This window comes from Chrysoperla carnea, chromosome 1 (genome assembly GCF_905475395.1).
Source record: "Chrysoperla carnea chromosome 1, inChrCarn1.1, whole genome shotgun sequence".
Taxonomy (NCBI): domain Eukaryota; kingdom Metazoa; phylum Arthropoda; class Insecta; order Neuroptera; family Chrysopidae; genus Chrysoperla; species Chrysoperla carnea.
The window spans coordinates 50,462,874-50,483,528 of NC_058337.1; the positions used below are offsets into that span (position 1 = coordinate 50,462,874).

General features: G+C 28.9%; 1 protein-coding gene across 2 annotated transcripts; it reads left to right on the top strand.

Annotated features, from left to right (window-relative positions):
• The first annotated feature begins 5 nt into the window (after positions 1-5).
• Positions 6-20,378, top strand: LOC123291115 (protein ELYS). 2 transcript variants are annotated; one of them, XM_044871576.1, is made up of 23 exons: positions 6-64; positions 409-525; positions 593-885; positions 1,625-1,892; positions 2,072-2,301; positions 3,262-3,414; positions 3,698-3,953; positions 4,019-4,195; positions 4,881-5,261; positions 5,635-5,968; positions 6,374-6,646; positions 7,330-7,441; positions 7,506-7,643; positions 7,705-7,855; positions 8,798-8,939; positions 9,006-9,220; positions 11,340-11,535; positions 12,685-13,000; positions 13,534-13,710; positions 14,840-14,976; positions 15,814-19,507; positions 19,565-19,739; positions 20,081-20,378. In XM_044871576.1, exons 2-23 carry the CDS (start codon positions 417-419, stop codon positions 20,308-20,310), a joined length of 8,157 nt encoding a protein of 2,718 aa, XP_044727511.1. In that variant the 5' UTR covers positions 6-64; positions 409-416; the 3' UTR covers positions 20,311-20,378. The 2 variants fall into 2 exon arrangements, with proteins under 2 accessions (XP_044727511.1, XP_044727510.1); XM_044871575.1 differs by having other exon boundaries at positions 23-64; positions 354-525.
• The last annotated feature ends 277 nt before the right edge of the window (positions 20,379-20,655 follow it).

The following is a 20,655-nucleotide window of genomic DNA, read 5'->3' on the forward strand; positions in this document are numbered from 1 at the left end:
ATGAATCATTCTGTAAATAAGAAAAGTGTTTAAATTCATGTAAATCAATAAAAAAACTCAAAAGGTAAATTTTAGTTAACGATTCTTAACAAATTAAATTCAAAGGCCTTCGAATATTAGTTATAAAATTATATCAAATCGTATGAGTAAACCTAACCTTGAATAAAGTTTTTTGAATTTTTTAAATGATTATTCATTAATAAAAAGTAATAAATGCAGTAATATACGACTATTAATTAAGAAAATGTTTCCATATAAATTAAACTACCTGACCAGGCGATAGGACATTTCTGGATTTGAAAATTTGGATCCGGCTACCCTAATAAAATTATGCTATTTTTAAGATAATTAAGATAAATTGTAATGTGTCATGAAACAAGTTAAAAACATATATATTATCTAATTAAGCGTGGAAAATGGATCGAATGGAGAAACAATGTAAAGTTACAAAAACAATACCCATATTGTCAACAGTAAATCATTTTCTTCAACAGCAGTATGATACTTTCGAAAATGAGTCTCCAAGTATGTATTTTAAAAATGTTGTCTATTAAAAATAAGTAAGTATAAATAATTCATATTTGTTTGATAGATTTCGTATCAAAAGGCGGTGTAACAAAAGATTTAAAATATGCATGGATTGTAAATGGTCCTAAATTTCAAGTAATTGAAGTTCAGAGTGGTTCACGAGTAGCGTCATGGTTATTTGATGGTATTTTACGTGATAAACGATCTCGTATTACGTGTGTGGCTGAATTACCGAATAATAATGGTTCACCACCACTGTTTGTAATAGGTTTAGATTGTGAAACATCAGGTGGAATGATATATATTTTTAATATTATGGGCAGTAAAATTATGCGAGCCATCCAATTAGATGATCGAGTAAGTTTATAATTTCAGCCATAATAATTTGGGGCCATACAATAACTGCTCGCATTTCAAAAACTAAACTATAAAAGGGGCTAAGTGGTTATGTAAATCAAAGATATTACGTCAAGCTCAATAATACAGATGATGAATGCAGTGGTTCGAAACGAATAAATTTTCAAATGTTTTAAATTAAATAACAGCCAGTAAACCGCTTCTTCCGTACTCCTCTTAATAATCTCTGCTGAGAGACGCGTATGCTAAAAAAAAACTATTTTTGATTAATTGACTGCATAGATTAGGTTGGATATCCATGACATTGTTTGTCCTTACTTTAAAGAGCATTCGATTGAACGTTTAGTCGACGTCGTTCGTGTGTTTTTTACTGAACATTTAAATTAATATTTCTTAACAAACGATGAATTGTCCATTCATATTGGCGATATGAGCGAATGAAAATCATGTGGTACACGCTAAATATTTCGAATTGAATACAAATTTTGATAAAAAAGTTAAACAATTTGTTTGCAAGGCGTTTCTTTTTTACTGGTATCGTATAATACTCATCTTACTTTAATGATTATCGGGTAGATATATTTGTTTTGGGAATAAAACAACTTATCAAATATCTTTTAGTTCCCAATCAGTCGCCCCTATACGGTCGTAATATTTTATTGCCTTCTGCCTTATATAAAGATAAGGCATCCACTATTTGATATTGATATTTAATTCCTTTATTTTTTGTGTATTTTAGGTTTGTAATTTACATATTATTGATTCTGGTGATAATATCCCTGGTATTTTAAAAAATTTGGACGGAATAATAGCGATCGGAACTTGCGGGGGTGATACATTTTTAATAGATCTTTGTAAACAAATGTGGATAACTGAAAACATATTCGATGAAATAAATTATAGTAAATTATTGAAACGACCATGTAATCGAATAAATCTGGGAGCATTAGAATCTTATAGATCTCATGCCATTCAAAACAATGATCATTTAGCTTTGCAATTAAATGGTAAAAACATAACAATAGCTTTATTAAGACTAACTCAGCGTTGACTCGGTTTTGTTGGACGTTCATTATATGAGTGAATTTATAGACAATTCAGGATAATACCACTCTTCGCTCAGTTAGTTTGAATAAATTCATCGAAAATATTTGGATACAGTGTTAAAAATTTTTGTTTGTTTTAGTGTCAACAAATTCTTTATTCTTACTATCAACACCACAAGGTACCGATGCCTTACAATTACCTCGGGATAATGTGCGTATTAGTTCATTTTTGTATGTTCCAAAATTAATATCGATACTTGTTGGTTACAATTTTGGTGCATGGCAAATATATAATTTACTCACGCTGGAATTAGAATATACATCGCCAGTTTATGATGAAATTGTTCCTGTTTCACATTTTGCATATCAGGTAAATTCATATACTTCAATGCTTTTCCAAACACTAAAATCACTTTTCTAAATCATTTTATAAGAGCGAAATGTAGTTTTTAGTATGTAAAAAACAAACTTTAAGTTAATAATAAAAAAAATTAGGTGCAGTATTTTTTTTAGTATGTTTAAAATTTTAGGTGTTTAATAATTTCAAACAGTTCATTTAATCCTGAAATTATATATTGTTATTTTTGTAATTAAGGTATTTTTAATGCTAATTTTTTCAAACTTAACATCCCTTTTTTTATATACCAACAGAAAGAGAAAACATTTTTACACTAAATTTTTTTACCACCCACTTTCCGAGCTATTTAATATTAAACATGCCAACAAATACGTGCGAGTTAGAGCACGATTGACCACATAAAACAAAAGTTATTAATAAAATGTAGATACTATGATGCTTCTATCTTCGTCTTTTTTGTAAGTTTAAAGACAAAACAGGGTAATTTATTGGTAGATGAGAAATTCATAAATCATTGAAGCTGACTGAAAATATAAATATAATGTATGCCTTTCAAAAATTAACATTGTATATATAATAAAAAAGAAATAGGTTAATAATATATTTATTATCTACGTTATTTAGCTATTTTATATTATTGTAAAGGTTAGACTGTACATTCGCTGTTGCCATATTTTGTTATTTGTTTCGGAACATAACCAAAACAATAATTAAAATTAAAAAAAATTGCATAATAAATGTTAATTAAATTTATCGGTAGTTAAGCATATATTAATAAAAATTAATGGCATGCATATTATATCTTATTTTAAAATACAATTTATTTGTATTTAAAGGTGGTTGATATTGATCATCAACCACGTTTTATGTTAATTAAAACTCTTTGTATTTGAAAGCCACAATCTCCTATCTTTTTTTAACATCGTAAAGTTTTCTTTCACTTAAACTATTATAAGTTTTTATTATGAACAGGAACCTTCAGATGATCCAAGAGCATTTTGTTATGTTTGGGCTGTTTATAGTAATGATATTGAATCAAAACATGCATCAGTGCCATTGGCAGCGATGTATGCGTTAGCATATGAAAGTAAAGACAATATTGAATTTTATGGCACTTTATATCAGGTAAGTTTCAACACTTTTTTTTTATCATATTTGACATATTAACTATCATATGACTGTTTCATGTCACTTATAAAATACAGTTTTAAATTGTCATGTCACTTAAAATAATAATAAAAAATATTTCATCGAATTTTCGTATATACCATGTAATTGATAAAAATAATACACAAGCGAAACGAGTACATTGTCAGAATATAAACCGGGACCGGTATATAAATTATTCTGTATAGCTTGTGTCTACAAAATATAGTTAATTTATATTCAAATAATAATTGTTTTCTAGAATTTTATGTCATGTTCATTACGCTTTCAAATGGATTTACTACCAATAAATAATGGAGCACAAAATGCTAAGGGTGGCCATTGTATTAGTTTACAAACATGTATGATAAATTCATTGAATCATGTTGATAATAGCTGTGATCATAATTTAACATTATGTATGATTGTGTGGAGTGTTTGGTCGGAATATGATAATGAGCCTAATATTGTTATGGCTATCATTGATTTAGATCAATGGTACAAAGAACAAATGCCAGGTAAGTAAACAATCAAAATATATCGGAAAGCACACAATACCAAATTTATTTAAATAAATTTTTAGCTACTATACGTAATCACGGAAATGAATGTTATATAGCACAATTTGATCTATCACGTATATTAAACATTGATGATAGTTTATCAATTTTTGATGTAAATATTGATTCAACAAGTATAAACCCATTTACTACTGTGCAGCGTCTGGAAGAGCACTATTATCCTACAGCTTTAACGTTTGGTAAGTAAAATATTTACCAAATTAAGTTATTGTTTTTTAGAATGTAGTCCAATGTTAAAACCAGCCTTGAAAGGTTTTTTTAATAAATTTTTTTATAAGAAAGCAAAATAATATAATTTTAATTTTATATTATTATTGGAATTAATCTAATAGAGAAGTTGCATGTTCTTTTATTTTTTTTTCGAAAGTTTACTAAAAATTACTAAGATAAATTAAAAATTATATTTTTTAAAAATTCTCACAGCCTCATCGGTTGTTAATACGTCACTACCGTTTTTTAATTCAAAAATATAACTATTTTTTATTAATAATTAGTTAATAAATGGAATTATAAATTTTTTTTAAAAATTACTTAAATATACTTTAGATGAATTATTTTTCTATTTATATATGAATTTGTGGCAAAAAAAAATTAATGCAAGTTCTCTATTGATTAGCTTTAAAAAAGTTAAAATACTTGGTATAAAAAATAAGTCTTCTGCTTCCTCAAAGGTTATAATTCTCGGTTAATTTGTTTTGCCTTACTGTTGCCATTTTAATATAACAAATCCCGATCTTTATAATCTCACGCCCCCCCCCCCCCCCCACCTGTCTTCTAGTATAATTTTTATTTACCATCATTTTTGTACCAATTAAATTTTATTTAGAAGATACGAAAAATTAAAATTTTGTTTATATTTTTCAGATTTTGTTGTGATGCAAAAATCAGAATTTACATTCATTAAAAATAATGGTTTACAACGTACGTTATTGTTAGCATTGGAAAAAAATGGTGTGAATAGTTTTTTAAATGCACAAAGTTTGGCACGTAAATGTTTTGAAGCTGGTCTCCATTCAACTTGTAGTTCGGATATATTGTCACCAAAATTAAAATCACAACATATATCATCACCACATACACATTTGCTATCATTAGCATTAGAGTATAATTTAATTGGTTTATTAACATCGTGTGCTGAAGAATGGGCGACGGGTGCTTACGCGAGTGCTGGTTGTACATTGGGTGTATTTGTTGAATGGGCAACACAACGTTCAGAAGTTTTACAGCAAAAAGCCAATGAATTATGTAAGTGAGTTTATGAGAAAAAATCCTTATTTGTGAAAATTTAATTAAATCTTTATTTTATATTGCACTCATTCAACCATTTGCTGGAAAATTTTGCGAGCTAAACAAAAATTAGTACCAATAAAAACAACTATATCCTTAAATTAGAATTATTTCTATTTAAAATTGTGTATTTCAGTGATTTGCTTTTAAGACCCCGCCTTTTGCTTAACTTGTCCATCCAAAAAAAAAAAAGTGGAACCATAATAAAAATGCTTCGGTAAAAGCAAAGAACAAAACTTACGAGTCTCAGTATCTATCAATTTACCCAAGAAATATAACGTGCTTTCTTTCACTGCACTGAGTTTTACATGATGTTTTTATTTTATTTTAGGTGTCTCACTGTTTGATTACTCTGACATAAATTTAGATTGTAATGCACGTAAAATATTAGATCAATGTGCAATACAGATGCATCATTTAAGTTCAGTATTTAAACTAATTAAAAAGAATTGTACCGAATATTTAAATTCGAATGCAACAATTGAAATAAATGAACAATTACGTGCAATTCAAATGTTTAGTGATCGTTTAGAAGTTTTACAATGGTTGTTAAATGTTGGTCTATTACCTGAAGCACCAATTCAATCATATGATTCAATTGCTGCAAATGAACGTATGAGAGCACCATATCCTATTGAAGAATTATATAAAATTTATAATGAAAGGTAAGTGTATGGTAATTATGATATTTCGAGTAAGAGATCGTGTGATTGATTCCTGTTCAAGTGCAAATTGCTTTAAATCTAACATTGATGTAAAAAATGTTTTAACTGATTAGTAGTAAAATGATAACATTGTAGAAACCATTTAGTAACAATGGATTGACGAAAGTTTGCAAAATAATTAAAAATATGTAAAATGTGGTAGAAATTTACGCACAGCTATCAACTACCACGTATTTAATTTATAATAGCACTGGCTTTCTCAGGTGTATATTCACTTTCGTGATTAAGTTATCGTTAAATAAATGGAAATAATAATTTAATTATATTTTTATGATTTGAGATGTCTACATGCCTATAAATTTTGAATTTGAGAATTAGTGTACGTATAGATAAATTTTATTTTAGACGATCACAATTAAATGAAGATCCTAATCCAACAAGAGCAAAAAATAAATCATGTGAACTATTATTTATCGATAATTTAATTGAATATGAATGCGGTGGTGAACGATTACGTAATGAATGGCGTTGTGATACAAATATAAATGGTTTATATCCACCACCGTCAATTCAAGCATTACTTCGTACATATTTAATTGATAATGTGGATTTGAAATTTAAACATACAATATTAGTATACGTCTTCCTAGATTTAGCTGTGACGCTAGATCAAATGAAGTAAGTATTCTTCAAAGTTACGCTAGTTAACAATTATATATAAAATGGAACGAAATTTAATAACTAGTATAAAAATATAATATGGTATGCTCCATAGACCACCATCGTCGAATGTTTTCTTTCATTTTCTTCCACTCGACTCCATTTTAGTTAATTACCAACTTTAACAATCCGAATCACGAAGTATAGATACAAGGTATTCATGTGTGCATGGTATTCATGCACACAATAATGAACCCAGATTATAGCTCTCTTTTCTGCTCTTTCTGCGCAAGAATTCAGGACGTATCGATGTTTGTACACAATAATAAACCCAGAGCATAGTTCTCTTTTCTACCACTGGCTGCGCAAGAATTCAGGTCGTACCGTTGCTATTATTATCTGTCCCCTAAATTGAGAAAATTGAGAGATTAAGATCATTCGTTCAAAAATACGTTCGGATTCCTTGTATCTACACTTCGTGATCTGAATATAAAAACTCAACATCTTGCTTACCGTTTTTGTATTGTGCATGAAATTTGATTATAGTTAGGTAATTCCAATTCCAACAATTATCCTAGTCTAAGAAGCCTTCTTAAAAATTCAACTATTTTTAAATTTCTGTAATAATATTTTTTATGGTTGATATGAAAATCTTCCAAATGTTTTTTTTTATAATATTCAATTTTCATGTTTATTTTCAGATATGAATCAATTATAACACATTTAATTAAATTCCCAGCTGTATTTCGTTTATCACCTTGCCATATAAAAATGACACAAGCATTTTGGCAATTGGATCATGGTGATTTTACGGTAAATTAAACACTTAGGGTAAATTGAAATCAAATTATAAATTGGTTCATTTTATTATTTTTAGACTGGAATGGAACAATTATTAGATCCCCTGATTGGCGGTGGTACTACACAAGATGAATTTAAACCATGGCAGCATCGAACTGTATTAAGAGCATTGTTAGCAAATAAACAACACAAATATGCTGCTTTGTATATTCAAGTAATCCATTTCTATCAAATTCCTTGAGAATCGTTTTTATAATGAAATTCTTAATTTATAGATTCGGCAACCACCGTTTACAGATTTGGATGAAATTGTTAATGCAATGCATCTTTTATTATCAAATAACATGCTACACGCGGCATTTGAATTTCAACGTCGTCATCAAACTGTACATAATAAATCACATCTACTTGAGAAATTTTTTGAAGGTAAGGTGTACTATAAAGTTTTATTTTTAATTCAATTATGGTACTATAGTAGTGACGAGGAGGGAAATAGTTTAGCCAAATCGGCATAAATTTTTTAGTTATTTTCTACTAATGATAACAAAAGAAAATCATAATAAATTAAAATAACACAATATAATATTAATCAGATCAATTTTTTGCATTCGTATTACAAGGTTTGTCGAAAAATTTTGTAAATTTTGTCCTGAAGTATCTTTTTTTTAAATATTGAGAATATTTATTGAGAAAAGTTGATTAGTAACTCTTCTCTATTACGACAGTTAATCTAGGATTCACCGGCAAATTTTGTGTGGTATCAATTTGTCTACAAGTCGATTGTGGACATAACTTCTCAATCTCAATGCTTATACAGAGAAGAGCTAGTAAAAAGAAGGAACAATCTATTTTTCCACGGTATATGGATAATATTGGATATCTGACCATAGTTTTCAATTAGGGTCAGGTCAATCTTGTCGAAAGTGTAAAATATAAACATATTTTACTCTTGGGCAAAATTTACATTTTTCGACAAACCTCCCTCGTGTACGAATGCAAACAATATCTGATTATTTTATATTCCGTTCAGTGGTTCATCTGGACTTTTTGTAAAGAATTACTTTTTTTTTCATAAAACAAATAATAAAAAAGTTTTCCGTACGATGTCGAATTAATTGGGCATACTGTATAATCTAAGAAATTTTTTACAATACAAATTTGTGCGCTCAATGCGTTTTAATATTTCTAATTAACAGAGACAGAAACTAAATTATGACAATAAAATATTTTGTCGGTATATTTAAGTTTGAATTACAAAAATTTGACTTGAAATTGATTAGCAAAATACTTTTGACGCGTATATACCGGTTTAATGACTATGATTCCTTTCGTTAAATTCATCTAATAAATTTCTTTTGATGTATTTAGGATGTTTACAAGAAAATTTAATAACATCTGCATTGAAATTATCGTTATCACAAGATGAGGAAGATAGTTTAATCAAAATGTTAAAAAGGCAGAACAAAGATGACATTCATTTACAGTTAATATATTACTTACAACGTTCAAGGTATAATATACAAGCTCTGATTGTTTGATAATTTATGTTATTTATTCCTATCTTTTCCTTGTACAGAGGTTTTGATGTGTTAAGAGTTGGTGATCAATATTACCATGACCATCAACGTGGTATCCGTGGTACTAAAATGGGTTTAATTGGACAAAATTCATTACAATTACCACAAATATTATTAAGTACATATGCAAGTGTTATGCCAAGTATTACTAAAAAAATTTATGATGATTTCCGAACAGAAATTGTAGAGCAAAAACTACAAATAAGAAATAAAGGTTAGTAAATATTCATAGAAATAATATTAAATTCGTGGTTTTATATGATGACTCGTACACCAAATATTTATACTTCTTTTTCATCCTTTCAAACAAATAATTTTCCCTCTTGTTTATTACAAAAAATTATTAACGTATGTCCCGCTTTTCAGATTTTTTATTTAACGCTTTTCAGATAGTATATTAATAATTCATAGTTGGTTAGGTATAGTTGTATCTATGGAAAGCTTAATGGATACTTAGTTTTCACCCAGGAGACGCGAATTCTATTCCCGGAATCGAAACCAAATGTAAATGTTGCTTATATGCTGGATAAATCTTCTGGTTATATGCTGGAAATAATAAAAATGCCTTGCAAATATGAATTTACATCCTTTTCTAGAATTTCAACTCAATTCCTTCATTTTTCGAAAAGCTATCAGAGAAAGTTGAAAATATGAGGTTACAGCGGTTTCCTTGAGATTTTGAGGTTATTAGGCTATGTTCAGGCAAGATCAATGCAGTAATTCTTAACAAATAATTATTTTTTTATTCGTCTCAATCCGATCAATAGAAGCAGAGATATTCAAGAAAACAATGTAGAGGTAAAACCGCGTCAGAGGTCGCGAGTATCGTTCCGGAACCGGAAAACTCTTTTTGTGTATTTTTTCAACAAAAGAAACTTATTTACCAAATTACTATACAAAATATAAAATCTCTAACATTGCACTTTTACTCACAATGGATAGTGAATGACCTAGATGTTACAAACGCAGTATAATTTAATAAAAAACAAACAAAAAAAAACTTATTTAAAAAAAATTAGTTATTTGCAAAAATTTATCGAATTTATTGTCAAAATTCGCTAGATTTATCCAACTATTAATACAAATAAATTAGTAATATCATTTAAAAACAGGTTGTTATAACATTATTGCAAAAATCTAAACAATTTGCAAACAGTCTTTGTAGAAGTACACATATATGCTCTTCGAGAACTACAAACAACAAGATTTTGGTTCTCTGATTGCACCGTTATATCTTTAGCAATAATGTGAATCCGTAAGGAAATGGATTTCCCCAAGACTTTATCGCGTATTTTGTGGCATTTAGGAAAGATAAGTGAGTGTTTAACAGCTTCCTAAATAACTTATTGTTAAAAGCTCATGAAAATTCTACAGATACAATATTGATTTTTCGTAGCTAGTGAAAACTTCTTGGGTTTTTTTCAGAAGTTGATATACTGCCTCACTAGTATGTTTTATGTGACCACGAGTTATTACATCTGTCCAGAGCTTGCATTTGATAAATGTACTAGAGAATTAATTTCTCTCTTTCAAATACTTCGCAATCAGAGGACGAAACAAATACAGCCCAACCACAAAGATAATACAGTCCGTATTTTTGAATATCTGTTCATTCACAATTATCAGATATTTCGATGAAAATTGTGTTTCATCAACTAAACAATGAAGCTCTTTAATTTTTTGACGCAAAAAATTCTAATATTTTATTATTATATGTATTCGAATATTATAATATACGTTTATCAATCTTATGTTAATTTTTCTAGTCGCTAATTAATTACTAAAAAATATTTTTTATCATTATGGGAGCATGGAAGTACTTTAGTTGACAGTTAGTTAAAATGCCGGACACACTCGTGGCGGCGCAACGACTTGAAAGATTGGAATTGAAATTGTTGCAAACTTCAAAAAACTCCTTTTACTTGCAAATGAAGTGGTAAAAATCATTTCCAGCTTTCTCCGATTTAATTAGCCTACACCCTGATGTTATTGGGTTATTAAGAGAGTCATTAGACAATGTTGTAAGTCAAATACTCAAACTTTTTGACGAGTTTCAAACTCACTTCTTCAGATAAAATTTTTGATTTATAAAATTCAAATAGTTATTTCTTTAAGTAAACGTATAACCACAGAGAAAAGTTAGCGGAATATATATATACTAGAATAATTTCTAGAAGAAATCGTTGCAATTTGAATATGTGTACTAGTTGCCAATGAACTTTTTGCCACCTAATGTTCTTAAAATATCAATAATGGAACGATTATATACTATTTCTATTAAATATTTCAAATAATATTTAACTAATTTTTCCTATTTCAAATTTTGATTTTAGTTCAAGCACCAACACCAATGTCAGTTAAAATAAAAGAATCAAATAAAACAATTAAATATAAATCGAATACAATAGTAAATAGTATAAATAAAATAAGAGAAATTTGGTCATTGGCTGATGCCTTTAGTGATAATAAATGTTTGGAATCGACGCCATTTTTATGCACACCAAAACGAAAAATACACGAATGCCAATCGTAAGTTTTAAATTCATTAATTATTTGCAAACTACTTAATTGTTGTAAGTTGACCATGAACAATTCTTGAACTTTGCGATAACTTATTTTTCTGTATGCTTTTGTTGTTTTTTCTATATCTATTCTTTCACATAAAATATTATGTATAAACAAACGCCCATCTTTGTTATGAATGTGGTTACAAAATGAAATTGAAAATAATTATATTGTTTAAATTTGCAATTCTACTTTTGATTAACAAATTACTAATAAAGACTACTTTGAACCTACCCGGTTATTTTCTAACTAGTAAAATTATTTAATTTAGAGCTTAAAAATCAATTATTCATTTAAATTAAGATAATTCTCTGCAATCAATTAATTATATATTTTAACTTCATATTCTTAAAGCGTAAGGCTGGACACGTAACGGTATACCGGACAGGTTTAACTGAACAGGTCACCTGTACAAGTAAACCGCAGCATGTGTGTCAGCCACTGCATACAAACCTGTGCAGGCGACCGGAGAAGAAGCAAAATTCGATTCTTACTATCAGCACAGGTGAAAACCGGCAAACCTGCACTGGCATAAGGTTAGCTCTTTTAGGCATAAGCCTAGCGAGTTACCAGATAATTAGCCACAAGCAGAGGTATACCGTTACGTGTATGCCCAGCCTAAACCTGAGACTCAAGATTTATATATTTTTATTACCTACTTTAAGGTATGAGACATAAACTAATTCAGCGCTAAAAACATTATCGAGTTTATGCTCTAGAAATCTGTAGAATTCAATGCAAGTTATTTAAATTTGAAATGGGTGTCTGATTTTTGAGACACTCTTCTACTTTAAATAATATTTATCGTAAAAAAATTTTTAATTATGTAATAAATTATTAAAAATATTGAATTGTTATTGACCTTCATGAAAAAAACTTCATTAATAACAAAAACAATATTTATTTAAAACAAGTTTTTGATTTGAATTAAATAAAAACGTCTAACAAATTAAACATGGAAATTTTTTCCAATGTAAGAAAATATTGATTTCCACAAATTAAAACTCAATAAAATGTAGATATTGAAAAATAATCAAAAATTTGAAGCAGCAAAATATTCAAGGTTTATAAATTTATTTTTTTGCATATATTAATTTTGTATTGGTTTTCTAGTGTAACTCCTGTAACATTTCCAAAAGTAACTTATCAAAATCAAGAGAAAAATTTAAAGAAACGTGCAACTGATGATAATTTTGATGATGAGTTAACATTACAAGAACAAAATCCAAGTAAAAGATTTAGATTTTCTTCTAACGATACAATGTCAGATGTAAGATTAATAACATCATCATCTAGTCTTGCTGGTATACAAAAACAAAATCATACCGCACCAGAGAAGCTTTTACTTACGCCGATTGTTAAACGTAAATATTCGGAATCACCGAAAAGTTTAGCTAGTGGATCATCAAATCTTCCAAGTATATTGAAGGTATTTGTTTAAAAATATTGTGTTAGTGAAATGAATATATTTTACTTTGCTGTTTTATTAGGAGTGTTCCGAGACTATCGCATTAGAAGAACAAAGTGATATAGTGAATAAATTTTTAAGAAGAAAGTTACTTTGCCGTTTATTACCGTTGGTAATTTTGAAAATTTCTCGGTGAATATTTTCTACGATTTTAGTTAATATTTAATATTTAAAATTTCAATCTGACAAATATTCATAGAAAAATGCAGAAAATTGTAAATAATAATTAACGACCAGATTCTATCTCGCCAAAGCATCTTCGAATCCAAATACTGTTGAAAATAACTTTCTTCTTAGAGTTGTATTCTCTGTATAATTCTGCCTAGATAATTTTGTCTTTTCATCATGACAACAGAAATTAACTCCTTCGTACATTATTGCATCACCTGGAAAACTGATATAAACATGTTCTTAATTGAAAATTATTTACAACACATTAAAAATTACTAACTCAATTGAACTGGATTTAACTAAATATGCTATATTATTTACAGATTCGTCATACTAATGTGAAAACAAATTCAACTAGAGGAAGATCAATTACACCACAGTTAGAAGAATGTGTGGATTCTTCAAGTGAGGAATCATCGTCGATAAAGTCATCCCCTATTAAAGAGAATAAATATCCAAGTGATAATCAATTACATGAACACATTGAATCCATAGAAGAGGTTTGTTTTTTAAATTAATTTATTTAATTTAAAATAGAATCATTAGTATAAAATACGGTTTCCGATCCCGGAAAAAATTAGGATAAAATGACTTTTTTGCAAAAGTCATTGGTCAGGAAAATAGTTTGATAGCTATTTAATGGAGAGTGTTCTTAGCTGTGTTTCAAGTGCGACTTTAGTTTTCCGGACCAAAACCATTTGTTGAAGACTTTTTTAAATTTTGTAAATTTCACTTGTTATCAAATTCAATCAGTTTTCAAAAATTTAATACGTTTCTAACCAAAGTCATTCATTTATTTATCAGAAACTATTTTATAAACAATGAATACTTTTTTTAACCGATTTCAAACAAAAACGGAGGTGGTTATCAATTCGACTGTATTTTTTGTTTAATGTTTGTTACCTCAGAACTTTCGCCTGGGTGAACCGATTTTAATGATTTTTTATCTATTTGAAAATTGGTGCCTCCCGTGTGGTCCCATTTCATTTTAGTCCAGTTCTGACAACGGAATCCATGAAAAAACCACAAAAGTCTTAAATTTGCATTAAGTATACACGACAAGAGGACGAAAAACTCAATGTCACGCCAACCGATTGATTCTTTTTTTAGTGACAAATTAGTTAGTGTACTAAATTCACTAAAAATAACAAAATAAACAAAAGCTTTTAACAAAAAGAAAACCGACTTCAAAAGAAAAACTTTTCCAAAACAAATTAATATGCTCTAAAATGTAAAAAAATAACGATAACATAATGTAGTTAAAGTTATTGTTATTTTTGGAGTCGGTGTCAGTCAAGCTAATCTAGCAATCCGTTCCGTCAGAGTTGATTTCTTGGCTGACACCGACTCCAAAATAATAACAATAATTTTAACTACATTATGTTATCGTTATTTTTTTACTTTTTCGAGCATATTAATTTGTTTTGGAAAAGTTTTTCTTTTGAAGTCGGTTTTCTTTTTGTTAAAAGCCTTTTTTTTATTTAATTTCCGCAATCAGTGACAATGTACCACTTTTGGTCATTACAAATGTTCTTAAGATCCTTTAATAAACATAGTTAAGATATATTTTTGTTATTTAAGTAATTTTCAAAATTTAGTCCTTATATTATTGTTATTGCTCTTTCATAGGAAGAAAAATCATGTACGAGTTCTAAATTGGGAGCAACACCAAGGAAGAATTTGATTCGAACACCACGTCCTGTCGTACATTTTGAAGATGCCTCACCCAGTGAAGCTATTATACAAACATCTGAAACAGCTACAGAGTAAATTTATTTTCTTATTTATTTTAAGATTAAAGAAAGAGAAAACAGAATAAATTTCTTATTGAGTCTACAGTAATTCTGAGTATAGAAATACAATGCCACAAACATTATGAAAATAGTTCGTGATAGTAACTATCATTATTACTTTAATAAAATATCGCAACTTGAAAAGAAGAGTGTAACATCTTAAATCTGTTAATGTGGATTAGTGTTACATCTCGAAACTTACAACTTTTCAAAAACTATTTTTAAAATTGTAATAAACCGAAAATTATGTTAATGCCGCCAAATTTTCATATTGTATAATTTTTATTTTGCTTAGATAGTATCCTTAACAGACTTAGATTGTATCCTTTCTATGTACTATATTAAATAGGATGAAAATGTACATTTACAAAAACACTAGTCCCTAATTTTTTTTAAATTTCGTAAATGTAAAGGTAATTTTGGACTCCGAAAATTATTACCAACAGCGAACAGTCTTTGTAGAAGTATGCACTTAGAGAGAGTATATACACACTACGAGAACTAAAAACAACAAGATTTTGGTTCTCTGGTTGCACCGTTATATCTTTAACAAGAATGTGAAGCCGTAAGGAAAAGAATTTCCCCAAAACTTATTGCATTTTGTATTTTCTTAGTCGCTAATTATAAAAAAATATTTTTTGATTATTATGGGATTTAGTATGGAAGTGCTAACCTTTGTGATATAACACTCCGCTTGTCCGAGTGCGATATGTAAACTTGCAAACAAGTAACCTCTATTGGACTAGATTTATGTTTGACTTAGTAATTCTTGCAAAAATATTGTACAATTATACTTTTTATATTTTGCAGTGACTCTCCTTCAAAAAAAATTGAAACGAGATTATCCAAGAAAAATAATTCATTGGTAGATGCTAGTAATATTCATTACCAATCACAAGAATCTAAATTACGTGAAGAAGAAATGAAAAGTGTTGCACGCAAATTGAGCCGTTCATCAGCAAGTCCATATAAATCAATAAAACCGCGCAAATCATTGCAACGCACTGTACTCGAAAGTTCATTAGTGAAAAATATAACACCAGTTTTAAAACGTTCAAAACGTATTGCAAATCGACGAGCATCATCAGATGTTGGTAATAGTGATCATGAAACTATCGAAACTGATAATGAAAGTTTTGAAAAAAATGTTACCATATGTTCAAGTCCAACATTTATTGAAGATAATTCACCATCTCCAAAAAAATTATCAAAACGTACAATTGAAGATAATTCTCCGTCTCCAGGAAAATCATCAAGACATAAATTAAAAAATGAAAATTTTGTAGAAATTATGGAAGAAAAATATGGTCATGCAACAGGAAGTAGTTTTTCGTCAAATAATAATTCATCCAATGATAGTGTTATGATTAATACGAACTTAATTGACAATGACAATTCAAATGTAACTGATAGTTTTATCAATCGTATGAATAAGAAATATTCAAAAAATATTTCGGTTTCTTCAGATGATTCCGAAGATCTCGAAAATCTAAGTATTGGAAAACCTAAACAGATTATAACGATAATTGGCGACCTAATTGCGGAAACAAAAGAAGATGAAAAAAATGATGAAATATCACTTAGTTTTAGTACATCTAAAGAAGTCATTGTTACAAATACCACTGTTACGAATACAAATATTTTGGAAGCCACTGAAGATAGCATTGTAACGGACAGTTTTATAGAAAGAATGGAAGCTAAATTCAAAGAAAATAACCCAAATAATTCCACTATCGACTTTGATGAAAGTAGCTTAGAAATTTCGAAAACAATTACAAGAACACAGGGTGACAGCCTTGTAACAACAAATTTAAAGAAGGAACAAACCGAGGAAAGAACAGAAAGAAGAAAGGAACAAACCGAAAGTTGTATAACAACCAATTCAAAGATTATTGTTAATGATAAAATGTCAAAATCTACTGAAACAAATAATCGTAAATCATTATTTGAGCCACAAAGAGATGACAGTGTTGTGACTGAAAGCTTCCTTGAACGTATGACGGCGAAATATGCTTGTGAAGAAGATGTATCTAGTTTTGAAGAAATCAGTTTTGAATGTCCGAAACCGATACCAAAAATATTAAGTGAAATGATTGCTGAAACTGTTGAGCCAAAACAAGTTGATATAAAAATGGAGGGAATAATTACTAAAGCGTCAAATGAAAACCAAACATCACACGAAATTAAGTCCAACTTATACGCCGATGATGATAGTTTGGTCACGGAGAGTTTTATCCAACGAATGGAAAATAAATATGAAAGTTGCGAATCGTTGGCAAGTAATGTTTCCGTAGCAAATTCAACTTCCATTTACAATTCAATTGACGCAAATAAGAACTCGGACCTTTTAAGTAGTAAAGAAACATCAAGTGTTTATTGTTCGGTTGAAGAAAGTGTTGAGAATAATAAAAATTCAGTAGAAGACGCTCTTGTTTCTGATGATGATTATAGCTTTCGAATGGACGTCGATGATGACGAAGATGAAGATGAAGGACAAGATCAAGATAACTCCATTTCATCTAAAGAAAGTTCCAAACATGATATTACAGATGATAGTGAAAGTGATATAGAAGTTGAAAAATCCGAAGAAGATTCTTCAGATCATGAAAAAGAATTTCAACAAGATCCTAATGAAATTGTTGAAATTTCGTCTGATGAAGATGAAAATAATGTTGGCTCATCAAACAATGAAACGGAAGAGTCAAGTGAATTTGAAGAAAAAAATAGTTCTGATTCTAGTAATTCTTCGTTATCAAATAGCCAGGATAACGAGATGAAAGAGAATGATAAAATAGGTTTTAATAAGTGCATTGTTTTCGAAAAAAATTCATCTGATCATGATTCAAATGAAAATGTAACTGCTGTTGAAAGTATAAATGAAATTATTGAAATTAGTGAGTTAACGGAAGAAGAAGAAGCGTGTAATGTTTACGAAGATCTTGATGTAGAAGCTGTTGTAGAAATACAAGAAGATAATGAAGAAAACAAAGTTGAGGATAATCAAACAGATAAAGAAACTGAAGTTATTGAAATACTTGCAGCCCAACAAGAATTAGAAAGTGAAACTCAATCTCAAGAAAACAATAATGCCATAGAAAGTATTGAAATACCTGCAGCCCAACAAGAACTAGATCATGAAATTCATTCTCAAGAAACCAATAAACCGGTAGGGACAGATGAAATTTCACAAAACGAACTATTAGATGATAGTATTGAAATATCTGTAGCACAACAAAAACTAGAAAGTGGAATTCAATGTCAAGAAACCAATAAAGCCATTGAAACAACTGAAATTCAACAAAAAGATTTAAAAATCCCAGAAGAATCTGAAAAACTGATTGAAGCCTTGGCAACCAACGAAAATCAACAACAAATTGAAAATCAAAATAATTCAAACGAAAATTTATTAATCAATACTATTTCAGATGTACACGATGAACAGAATTTACAAAAGATAACAGAAATTGAAAATCAAGAAAATAATAAAAAAATTGTACATCAACAAGAAATGCTAAAATTAAAAATACAAGAAACCAATATTACAACAACCACGGGAAATGAATCAGAATCACAAAATAAAGAAGTTTTAACGACCACTGAAAGTACTAAAGAAATTGATGAGACTCGAACAAATTTGGAACAATCGGAAAAAGTTTCTGCATTAAATAAAATTAATGAAACTGATGAAAATCAATCGGAAAAGGAAAATATTGAAGAAATAGTTACTGTGAAACCACGTCGACGAACACGCCAAAGCTCAGTAGATAGCTATAAATCTGAAACTCCATTACCGGTGGTAAAAAAACCGACCTCAAGGACTCGTCGTGCCACATCAATTGATATTAGCAGTCCAAGTACAACAATAACAACAAATGCGAACACGCCAGAAAAACGAGTGACACGTTCATCGTCTGATATGAACGTATCACTAAATCAATCAAAAGTGATAAATTCAAAAAGTATCGGTACTACTCGTCGTCAATCTTTACGTAGTTCTCACAGTAAAGATGATGATGCTGATAAGTCAATACTAGAAGAGTATTCAACATCACGTCGATTGACAAGAAAACAAAAAACTATGTTAGAAAAAACAATGTCTGGAAAAACGGAATTGCCAAAAGTATTGTCTAAAAAAATAGAACACAATGATTCTGATGAGAATAGTGATAATAGTGATGAAGATGAAATGCGTGGACCTAATATTGAAAAAATTGATCCAATTAAATTATTGGATAAACAAAGTTTTGAGGGTCCCGAGGATCCAGAAGAACAAAAATTACTTCTTCAACGATCGCCAGCGTCGAGTATAAAAACAACCAGCTCATTCCAGTCAATAGATAATACGGAGAGTCGTTCAATAATAAGGAATTTACGATCTAGAAGTATCGATTTTGATATTCCATCGGAAACTAATAAATTTAAAATAAAATCGTCGTCTAGTTCCGATATTGTAGGCGTTACAACACCAAAACGGCGAGTGTCTAGAAGATTATCACAGTTATCTGTAAGTAAGAATATTTTATTGTAATAATTTTACAAATTAAAATTTTATTCTTTCTAGTTAAATCAAACTCCCGAAAAAGATGAAGTGGCTAGTGAAAGTGGAATTCAAATAAGTACACGATCGAAGAATCATATAGCTAAGCTTAAAGATTTAAGCCCAGATGTTAAACGATCCCCCAGGCGAAGTAGTCGTCTTAGTTCACCACAGTTGACACCATTAGCCGAACATAAAGGTATTTTATTTTAGTATTTTAAAGAAAGACGACGAATTTTTTGTATTAATAATATATAAGGAAATATCTATTTGATAATTTTGCAGTACTAAAGTACTTCCATACATTCCTTATAGAAAAGTGGTGCAGGTCAAAAATCCTGAATACTTCGGAAATGTTATTTCTCGAAAAGTAGAACAAAACTCGCAATAATTACGAAGATTCTCCGGAAAGATATAATCCATTTAGTTATAGCACCTTGCTCTTCGTTAACTCCAAATTATACACCTATCCGCCAAATTATAAGCATCGAAATATATTTATTCTAATTTTGAAACAAACTAATTCGATTTTTTCAATAGGTCCGAGCACTAGCATAAAAAGTACACGCAGATCCATCTTACAATCTGATTTACCGATAATATCTGAAGAAAGTGTTGAACAAGGAACAACTACGAAAAAACGTAAGGAAATCGCAGAGCATGTTGATTCACCTGCAAAACGTAATCGATCCAAATCTTCTGATGTTGGAAAAACGTCAATTAAAGAAGAAATAAAACCGGTGACAGCAAATCGGCGAAAAAAGATTTGAGTATACGATAAGTAAAAAGTTTGTTAAAATGTTAACTATTAATTAATTGTTTATTAAAGTAAAAATGGCGGCAGTAAACCGCAAGAAAAAGTTTTGCAAATAAATTAAGTAATAAATTTGTTAAAAAGTTAACTATTAATTTGTATATCTTTGTTACTAATTAATAATATAATTCAATTTTGTCAAATGTTTTTTTTAATAAAAAATGACAAAAATATAAATATTTTTGTGTTTATTTTTAAGGATTAAGATAATGTAATATTGTAAAAGATAATTTTGTAGAAAATATGTGGAATGTATAAAACTATTATCAATATACACCTGCTTATTTTTCTTAATATTAAA